Source organism: Lygodium microphyllum, chromosome 28 (genome assembly GCF_053477565.2).
Source record: "Lygodium microphyllum isolate KBCC chromosome 28, Lygodium_microphyllum_v1.1.10, whole genome shotgun sequence".
In the NCBI taxonomy this organism is placed as follows: Eukaryota; Viridiplantae; Streptophyta; class Polypodiopsida; order Schizaeales; family Lygodiaceae; genus Lygodium; species Lygodium microphyllum.
Window position 1 is genome coordinate 96,012,295 of NC_141162.1, and position 11,225 is coordinate 96,023,519.

Sequence of the window (11,225 nt, forward strand, 5' to 3'; positions counted from 1 at the left end):
AAAATATCACAAAATTCTTGGATCAAGGACTTGTGGTCCTTCATCTCTTCCAAACTAAGCACAGATCCTAATTTAATCACTCATGGCTTATCCAACGTACCGAGATCTAGCTCAATCACATCCACATCTTTGATTCTATCTTGAGCTTCTATTGCTAATTCAGAGTCACTTAGTAGACATATTTTGTAGTGGAATCCTCTCTTGATTCATCGATTGATGAAGTGTCATTGCCAGTAGGATCCTCTAATGCATCTAATTCTATGAAAGATAAAGGTATTCTCTCGTTTTGAGGAGATTGAGATATGCATCCACTATTACGCATCTAGCACCTCTACCAAAAATCAGAGGACTAGTGGGTATATCGACTTGATAGTTGGATTGCAAGATCCATGGCCTTCCTAATAGTACTTGATAGCTTGGCTGCCTTGCAAAGCTAATAACCCTAAAGTACAAAATGCATTCCACAATAGCAATAGTTATGTGGAATTTGGTAATGCAACCTTTCAGTTGTCTTAAACTATCATTAGTCATCCAAAGAATTATGGAGGTATCCTTTTGGAATTCTAGTCCCATCCAAAGAATTATGGAGGTATCCTTTTGGAATTCTAGTCCCATCATTTCCATCAATTTTGAACTCATAATATGACAAAGGATCCTGTATCCACAATGAGATGATCCATTAATATGCCCTTAATATTGCTACCACCCTTGGACAATGCTTTTTAGCATGTTCGAACCAGTCATCCCCCACATGGGCTATTCCCAAGGGCCCAATGATATACCGAGTGCAAAGAATCCTCTTAAACTCTTTATGAACTCCTAGAGATAGCTTCATTAGTTGTAGGAGGTTTACATTAGACTTTATCCTACCAAAGAGAAATGGCTAAATCAAATTCATGATAATTAGCAATGCTTCTCTTCTCCTACCAGACCATTCTTTCTCTTGGTCTACTGAGATGAATAGGCTTAGGTGTCTCTTTCTTGGCTTTTACATTATTCTTTGGCAGCTTCTTATTGGAGTTAACTTTGCCACCAGCATCTTTTTTAGAGGATTAGCTTCCACATCAGGATTAAGGACTTGTGTCCTCTTATCATCCTATTTAGGGTTTTCCTCAATAGGTTTTATATTAACTCTATCACCTTCTTTAACATTTTTTCCTCTTGTAATGCCTCATAAACTAGAAGCCTCAATGGTGTGGACATGCATGGCTTTGTGATAAGGCTAAACAACTATAATTGGGCATCCTTTCTATGATAGCTTTTCCTCTCTGCAATACTTTTTTTGATCTCTCATCGTGCAATAGTGGCTACTTACTCCCTTATTGAAGAGAGCTAATCTTACTCTAACAAGTACTAGCTAGATGGTTGGACTTTCCACATGTATCACATTTGACATTAGGAAAGTTTCTCAGAAAGTGTTGGCCACCACACCACTTATAGCTAAATCTTGATGGACAGAATACTATACTTAGAAGAATATCTCCTAATGATCTTGGCTCATCGTCTAGCCCTTTTAGCTCTTTTTTATTGTTGAATACTGGCTTGAGGTGTCTATCAATAAATAACAGATCTATCTCAATGCTCTTTGGCATACAATGAAAAATTGGCCCCTATTAACCATATTCAAAAACTACCATTTATTAGTGGCTCTCGACAAATGCACCACATGTTGTTGAGACCTAAAACACGCCCGACACTGGCTTTAGGGCAGTCGGGCCTCCCATGCTCACCAGAATACGCTCATGGCCTCATGGTGAGGAGTGTTGGGTGGCTATATACTACTCTAAATAAATAGTGCATTTGTATCGATTGTAGTCCAATGATTTTTCCCTTCCCAACTCCAACAAAGGGAGTATCCAAACACATAGGTGATCAACACCTTGATTCATATATAAAAAGAGCTTCCCACATCAAAATGTTGTGGCTCTTACAGCTCTCCTACACCTTGGAGATTGGCCCTAGGATCACCATCTTACACATAGAACATGAATGTAATAGATTCCTATCATAATATAAATGTAATGATTCAAGAGACTGTATATAATCCTCACTTAATCCCTTTCCCAAGTTATCGCACTATCCTACAATAAAGGGAAAATCTTACACTCTCAATGTAATTGGTCATCACCTAGACATACAATTGCAATGCATCTAGGAATTTGTCTCGTGATACCATATTTAGATTGCATATGCAAAGTGTATGGCACACTATGCTCAAACGACTTAACTAAACCTGACTAATGAGAAGTGCAAAAACATTCTTTTCATGATTTCTTTCTACTAGCATTGTGTGGCGTTGCTAAGGAACAGCACTGGACTAACTTGTGCTACTAAACCTCTTAAAATGTGTATGACCATGGTCTATATACTAAGATATGTAAAGAAATCAACAACTTAATCAAATATCTTTTCATTTTAGTCCTATACCCCCTACCATTCAAATTTAGATTGCTTGTATAGATGTATTGAGATTTTACGATAATTTTCCACAGAAACAAGTCCTATGATACATAATTTAACACATAGATAAAGATAGCCAAACTAAGAGGATAAACCAGACCATTGAAGATATTCTAAGGTCTTATTGCGGCAAAGAATTGAAATAGTGGATTGAACAATTACCTTTGGTGGAGTTTTCTTATAACACTGCCTTTCAACAAATAATTAAGATGTTGCCATTTCAAGCCTTGTATGGGCAAGAATGTCATACACCTCTAAACTTATCAGATCCCACTCTCAAGGTAGAGGCTTCTAAGGCTATGCTTGAAGAGATGGACCAATGAATCCAATTGATCCGACATGACATCCAAGCTACTCAAGATTGGCAAAAGTCCTATGCAGATCTTGAAAGCAATCAAACATAGGCTAATATGAAACCAACATCAATCAAGATCTTGCTATCATACATCCATTTGTAGCCTTCCATGGCTCCCAAAATGCATTCAAAGTAAGCACCAATGCTCAAAATCCGAGCTCAAATGGCTCTACAATTCAGCATACTTATTTCTGGTGGATTATATGAGGACTTGTACTTGGTTAAGCAAGCTTTCAGTTCAATTTAACCCTTAATTTGTTAAGCTCCTCAATCCAATCTTTTGCTCCTGCACTCCCACTCTAATATCATTTAAAAAAATCGAAATGGATGTGCAACAGAAGGGATAATGGCACAAGATATGAGGCTTAAGCTATCGTCTTCTTCTTCATCTTCATTTTTCTCTATCTTCCATTGTCAATTGTCTACACACAAAGTATCCCACTAAAGTGATAGATACCTTTTGACCTTTAGGTCTCTTCACAGTACACAATCTCTACTTTATTTATGCATGCATAAGATATGACTTAGTCTATGTATTATTTCTCAACACAAGAGAGAGTACAACATATATAATATACAAGCGGTCCATAGTGTGAACATGTTAAGTAGAAAGATGACTAGATAGATATCTTATCGATTGGTTAGGTTGACTAATTGATGTATAATTGTGAAGTATCACTAGAATGGTATCACGATGCAAGTACCAACCACGTCACTGATATGAATGCAAAAATGGTCATCCAAGTACATGAGTGTTAGCTCATGTTGAGCTTGACATCTCAGTAATTACAACAAGTTTTCAAAACCTTAAGCATCTCTTATATATATATATATATATATATATATATATATATATATATATATATATATATATATATATAAGGATAAGGATTTACCATTTAGAGAGACTAGCCATCATCGTTGGGATTTGAACACCACTTGATTCAAAGCTTCCAAAATAGCAATCAAAGTTAGCACTCTAATCATTTGATATGTGGACTAAAGATTAGGGTTCGTTCTTCCTTTACATCCTAACAATGCACCTTTCCAAGTAACCTTATCATGCAATGGCTACTAGAATAAACTAGTTTTGTAACTCTTTTGCACTTGTTTGGGTCTCTATATTCCTAGAACAAAGGTAGAACCATGATTTCTCTTTCAAATGAAACAAAGGATAGACAAATGGTACAATTTCCTAGGGTCTAAATCTATCTCTAGTCAGTAACTTCCTAAGAGCCACCTTCCACTACAAAAAATTAAGCTTGTTAAAAGGGGTTGCATTCCATAATTGGGCCACTATTAAATACATAGCTTCTTCAAAGATATGCTGATCAAATTCAAGCCAATTAATTATTGATTAAGTAGTGTTTTTAAGATTTAATTAGGTGCACTCGCTAACTCTTCCATTTAAACATTCATTTGTGTGCTATTGGTCAATGGGAAACAAATCAAGTTCTTATTGAAGAAGTCATAAAGCCTGATCAATGGTGTGGACATGCATGGCTTTGTGATAAGGCTAAACAACTATAATTGGGCATCTTTTCAATGATAGCTTTTCCTCTCTGCAATATTTGTTTTGATCTCTCATCTTGCAATCGTGGCTACTTACTCCCTTATTGAAGAGAGCTAATCTTACTCCAGCATGTACTAGCTAGATTTCCACATGTATCACATTTGACATTAGGAAAGTTTCTCAGAAAGTGTTGGCCACCACACCACTTATAGCTAAATCTTGATGGACAGACTACTATACTTAGAAGAATATCTCCTAATGATCTTGGCTCGCCATCTAGCCCTTTTAGCTCTTTTTTATTGTTGAATATTGGCTTGAGGTGTCTACCAATAAATAACAGATCTATCTCAATGCTCTTTGGCATACAATGAAAAATTGGCCCCTATTAACCATATTTAGAAACTACCATTTATTAGTGGCTCTTGACAAGTGCACCACATGTTGTTGAGACCTAAAATAGGCCTGACACTGGCTTTAGGGCAGTCGGTCCTCTTATCATGCAATGGCTACTAGAATAAACTAGTTTTGTAACTCTTTTGCACTTGTCTAGGTCTCTATATTCCAAAATAGCAATCAAAGTTAGCACTCTAATCATTTGATATGTGAACTAAAGATCAGGGTTCATCCTTCCTTTACATCCTAACAATGCACCTTTCCAAGTAACCTTATCATGCAATGGCTACTAGAATAAACTAGTTTTGTAACTCTTTTGCACTTGTCTGGGTCTCTATATTCCTAGAACAAAGGTAGAACCATGATTTCTCTTTCAAATGAAACAAAGGATAGACAAATGGTACAATTGCCTAGGGTCTAAATCTATCTCTAGTCAGTAACTTCCTAAGAGCCACCTTCCACTACCAAAAATTAAGCTTGTTAAAAGGGGTTGCATTCCATAATTGGGCCACTATTAAATACATAGCTTCTTCAAAGATATGCTGATCAAATTTAAGCCAATTAATTATTGATTAAGTAGTGTTTTTAAGATTTAATTAGGTGCACTCTCTAACTCTTCCATTTAAACATTCATTTGTGTGGTATTGGTCAATGGGAAACAAATCAAGTTCTTATTGAAGAAGTCATAAAGCCTTATGTGGCCCTTTTATTCACTATATGTTTAAATCACGTGGGTACTTTATAAAGTTCATTTTGTGTTCAAAAATGAAAAACATAACTAGTCAATAGAATGTGATGCTAAGTCTTGAATTGATGAAGGCTCCATCATTGCTTGCAAATTTCCATGATATAGAGATACTATGAAACATGTCAACTTGTGGAAAATTTATGAATACTCAGTGTACACATGTGTAATCTAGGAGTATAATAACATCCAAGGCTACTGAAGAGTATAGTAAAATGAACTCAAATATTTTCTAATCATCACATGATGAATACATTGGTTATACATTTGGTTGACGAGCTACTTTGCATTCTTTATGAGGTTGGTTAAAGAATCATTTTTAATATGAGCTTTTCATTTTAATGTGCAGTTTCCTTACATTAAAGGCCATGTGAACAATTCACTTGAATTAAATAAACAATCTGATCTTATGATATTCAATTTTAAGGGCTTTTATGTGAGAGAGAGAGAGAGAGAGAGAGAGAGAGAGAGAGAGAGAGAGAGAGAGAGAGAGAGAGAGAGAGAGAGAGAGAGAGAGAGAGAGAGAGAGAGAGAGAGAGAGAGAGAGAGAGAGAGAGATCTTTCACATCACACTTTTAACGTACTTAAAGTCCTAATGTTGGCACCTTTGTTCAACTGTGATGACCATTCTTCAAATATTGTGACCATTAAACCAAAATTTTGCTATACCTCCTTTGCAAGATAGAAATAATATTAAACTTTTGTAGAGAGATCTATTATGAGATAGTGATTGATAGTGTAAAGAGGTTGAGAACCTAGCCCCTATATCACACTCACAACCATGCAAGTTTAATAAAACGTGCAATATATATCACCTTCATAGAGTAGCCTTATATTGTGGTCCCTTTATTCTTGAGATCTCACTTGTTGGACTCAAAATATCCAAGTCTTTTCTAGACTTTGGTTGTTCTACATTACACATTGCTTATTGGAATTATCAAATCATACAATCTATCACTATTAATTTTCCCTAAGTTGAATTCATTGTTAATGAGGTCCTATTTGAACTTCCGAGCTCTTTTTATGCTTTCATATAATCAAAACATGTTGCATACTCATAGTAAGGATGAAGAAAGGATTAAAAAAAGTATGTTTAGTATGCTAGGGTGTGAAATAATTTGCATGTAAGTGTAGCTAGTTTTAAAAGGGGGATTTTCTATTGCACTTTAAAAAGAACCTAGCAAGTTACTTTAGGAACAAGGGGGCATTCAATTACCTTATAGCATATGAGAAGAGGGTTTCTTTAAATATATGTTGAATGCACATGATAGGTAGGGTTTGTTATAGGTGCACCCCTTGAGAATAAACCACGACCATTGAGCAGAGCCCTAAGCTCAGAGCACCCAATCCGCTAATCCCACTGCATGTACTTAGTTTAGCAAACAAGTTATGGCGGAGGCTTGAGTTTTGATGGGAAACCTTACCTTTGAGAGTTAATCTATGGGCTATCGAAATGTTTGATAGTGATGTGCTTGTATAGAAGGCCAAAAAACATGCATGACGGTTGGAAAACATCATGGTGCTGCAGTATCACAATCAAAGAAATGGAGGGGTTAAAGGAAAGCAAAAGAAAACAAGAAAGGATTTAAAAATGCAAGGAAGGGCTCTCTTTTTTTGACTTCTCTTGATTAGTAAATAAATAATCAATTTGGGGGGACTTGTTTTCCTAAAGTTTGGCCAGAGGCTGCTGTCGTTCCGTAACTAACGGGAATCGTTCCTGTTTTGGGAATATTGTTTAAAAAAATGGGGTTTTCTCTCTGTATTTATATTAATTATAGCCACCAATGATTTGGTACGTGAGATTTATGGCAAGGTCTGCGGTCTATGCGATCTGCCGTCAAATTATATACGCAAATATAATATGGTTGATTTCGACATAATCCAAAGTTATTTATATGATGGGCAATCAACTACACTGAATAAATAACTCAATTATTAATTTAATGAGCAGACGTCAAACCATCGCAACTCACTCGATCGATTCGTTGCCTTAAACTAAGCAATGAAAAAATAATTTAATACGATGGCGATCAATCGATTTAATATAATGTCGGAGGCTTGATTGTAAGTATTAACTACATAAGGAACGCCAGGTTACGTGAGGAGATAGCCTGAGATAATTACGGCTCTCTCTCTCTCTCATGATATCAGCTTGATTGTACGTATTAAATATATAATTAAGGAACGCGATGAGATAACCTGAGATAATTACGACTCTCTCTCTCTCTCTCTCTCTCTCTCTCTCAGGATATCAGCTTGATTGTAAGTATTATATAAGGAACGCGAGGGGCTTGGACTCGATAGCCTGAGATAATTACGACTCTCTCTCTCTCTCTCTCTCTCTCTCTCTCTCATGATCATATCAGCTTGATTGTAAGTACTATGTAAGGAACGCGAGGGGCTTGGACCGGCTAGCCTGAGATAATTACTACTCTCTCTCTCTCTCTCTCTCTCTCTCTCTCTCTCTCGATCATATCAGCTTGATTGTAAGTACTATGTAAGGAACGCGAGGGGCTTGGACTGGCTAGCCTGAGATAATTACGTCTTCCTCTCTCTCTCTCTCTCATCAATTATATCACCTATTTCCTGATCCTATCATCGCAGCTCTCGAATGATAACTAATCCAATCCCAATTACGTTGTCCAATCCGGCTCATCAAGAATTTGGCGCAGGTGATTAACTTGATCTTCTTCTCTGATATCATCAGTCTGTGATCAATTAATGCAAATTCTGGACCTTGATAATTAGCTGAGACGCGACTATCGGTGAAATCAAGTGATCCGCACTCTCGAATCATCAGACGACATTGTTAATTACGGACTCCTACTCAGTACCAATCAATCCTAATCAAGGGTGCACTCATTATCAGTCCTAATTAAGGCACCTGATCCTCAATTCTCGTCAATCTAAAGGATGCTGAAGAAAGGGCTTTGGTCCCCGGACGAAGACGAACGGCTGAAGCAATGCATTGCCCTGTACAACAATGGCAGCTGGAGCGACATTGCTCGCAAAGCAGGTACTGCAGTAAATCGATCATCGATAATTATAGATGTTAATTTTACCAGCTTTGTTGCATTTTGGAATATTGTCATGCATCGGATCTAATCATCAATGCTCAATTACTGTTCAAACACTGCAGCTAATCAAGGGTGTTCATTAATTACCCTTGCGTGCAGCATCTATTCTACATCAGCTTCATTTGCATAGATAGTGGATAATTTCAATCAATTCTCAAATTGTTGGTTTTGCTATGATTGGATCATAGCTTGTTTTCAATTGGCATCCAACTATTTGACTAAAGTGCAACCAATAAGTATGACATTAGTTATCGGCCTCCATTGTGTAGAAAAACAAGAAATCATGAATGATTAATACGAAGAATCAGCCTAAGATTGGATTCCAACTCATCACTATTATGTTGATTAACCAATATAGCATGACTTTCTTTCACTACTTGCTAATGTTTATTAACCAAGTTTGTAATGAGATAGGGTTAGAGCGTTGTGGCAAGAGTTGTCGACGACGGTGGATGAACCACTTGAGACCCAACTTGAAAAGAGGCCAATTCACCCCATCAGAACTAGAACTCGTACTCCAATTGCACCAGACCTTAGGCAACAGGTACAATGATCAAAGCATAATTGCATTTTTATGGATTAGCCCACAATAGCATCGTAATGGAAATGAAATTACTAACGGACATGAAATTACTACTTAGTTTTAACTACTCACACAATGTGTAGCTTTCGCTACGATTGCACATTATTATCATTAGTAGTCTTGTTGACCAATCACTTGCACATCATGTGTTATAGTATGTGACCAATCACTTGGACATCATTAATAAACTACTTATGGAGGGATTTTGATTAACTTGATTTAAGAAGTATGCTACAATCAATAATCAATTTCTAAGTTAAATATGGATTAAAGATAGTTGTGATTACTAGCTAAACATCATGATAGTGATTTATAAGCCCCGTAATAAGTTGTGCATCAAGAGACCTTATAAAGGACTTATCAACATGCTAGGAGGATCAATGTAGTGTAAGTTACTCATTGCGCAAGCCATGTTTAACTATCTTTTCTTTCAGGTGGTCTGAAATAGCTTCTCATCTTCAAGGTAGAACGGACAATGATGTGAAAAACTTGTGGAACACCCAAATCAAGAGAGTACTTATGAAGAAGAAGAGGAAGGAGTATCAAATGATTGGTTGTACAAGATCACAAGGCAATATGACCTCTGGCATTGAGAAATCCGGAAATTTAGAACAAGGAGCTACTAATTTGCATGTTCTGGGCCCTCAAGTCATAGAAGACAAAATAACCTATCATAAAAAGATCCCGTCTTCGTTTCTCTTCCCTTTTGACCTTGACATTGTAGACATGCCCTTAATTGGCTTGCATATTAGAAGCTTGAATGAAAAACCTCAAGACCAAAATATCATAGGCCAAAATTCAATTAATAAGCAACAAAAACATATTAAAGTCAAGGCTACACATACCAATGTTGGACACATTGCTAATTTATCACCACACTCAAAGGGAACATTTGACAACTCTATATGCAATGACAATACTAGTTTACCATGTAGTTTATCAGGATCATTGCAAGAGAATGTTGATACGCTTTCAACAATAAGTAGATGTACAAGCCAATCTAGTATTATAAGCACCAATGCTAGTCATCCCCAAGATGAGTTACATCATGAAACTATTGACGGGATCCAATGCGAATATCAAGACAAGCATACTAACTCACCTTTCCCTAGTGGTCACCATCTTGATATGCAAGAAGATCTTCCATTCATTGTTGAAAACTACAATGAAGAATGGTTGGTACACAATTTACTCCCACTACTGTCAATGAAAGATGGAGATATTGACCAATTGGTTAATGACCATAGCATATACTTTGCTACTGATCACCCACTCCAAAATGCTCCCCCAATTTTGATTGAAAGTCTTGAATATTTGTATGTGGATGAGAATCCTTTTTTACAACAAATTCCATAATTGAGATCACATATATTTGTTACTCATGCAACTGCATGAGTTGAATGTTGTAAATAACCCTATTATGTCAACCACTTATATTAAACAAATTAATTTTTCACATAGATTGGAGACTCTCTCTCTCACTCTCATTGTTAATAGAGGATAATGTCACATGGTTCATACATTTTCAATGGAAACTAATTCCCCATGGGTAGTCGTAAGGTTATCAATGGCAAGTAACAAAAATATAGGTGTTTTGAAATGACGTTTGTGCATACTCATAGTAATGCAACTATGAATAAAAGAACAATCTATTGCTAGAAATGCATTGTATATTGGAATAGGATTCTCTTTCTCTCTCTCTCTCTCTCTCATAACTTTCAATTAGATGACTGCTTGACATGGTCCATGCATGTACAAAAGAACTCAACATATTTGAGTCCCTTTTGAGCACATGATGTTTATCTTGATAATATTTGTAAGGATTTAAATATAGCTCATGTGTAGTTGTAAGGTAGCAAATAGCAAGTCAACAAGAAGATACTAAATTTTCATGAAATAGGGTTTGTGCATACTTGTAATGTTATCACTCTTGATCCAAAAGTCAAAAAGATATTTAATAGATGAATGCTTAAAGTTAGTTAGGGATTATCACTCTCACACACACACACACACACACACACACACACACACACACACACACACACACACACACACACACACACACACACACACACACACACACACACACACACACACAC

General features: G+C 36.4%; 1 protein-coding gene across 3 annotated transcripts; it reads left to right on the top strand.

Moving 5' to 3' along the window:
• The first annotated feature begins 7,782 nt into the window (after nucleotides 1–7,782).
• LOC148011777 (uncharacterized) lies at nucleotides 7,783–10,575 on the top strand. Of its 3 annotated transcripts, none has more exons than XM_087670313.1 (4): nucleotides 7,783–8,138; nucleotides 8,215–8,482; nucleotides 8,958–9,087; nucleotides 9,561–10,575. In XM_087670313.1, the coding sequence occupies exons 2-4, from the start codon at nucleotides 8,380–8,382 to the stop codon at nucleotides 10,480–10,482; spliced, it is 1,155 nt and encodes a 384-aa protein (XP_087526439.1). In that variant the 5' UTR covers nucleotides 7,783–8,138; nucleotides 8,215–8,379; the 3' UTR covers nucleotides 10,483–10,575. The 3 variants fall into 3 exon arrangements, 2 of the variants coding, with proteins under 2 accessions (XP_087526439.1, XP_087526440.1); XM_087670314.1 differs by having other exon boundaries at nucleotides 8,379–8,482; XR_015689330.1 differs by lacking the exon at nucleotides 8,958–9,087 and having other exon boundaries at nucleotides 7,783–8,482; nucleotides 9,561–9,689.
• Nucleotides 10,576–11,225: the final 650 nt, after the last annotated feature.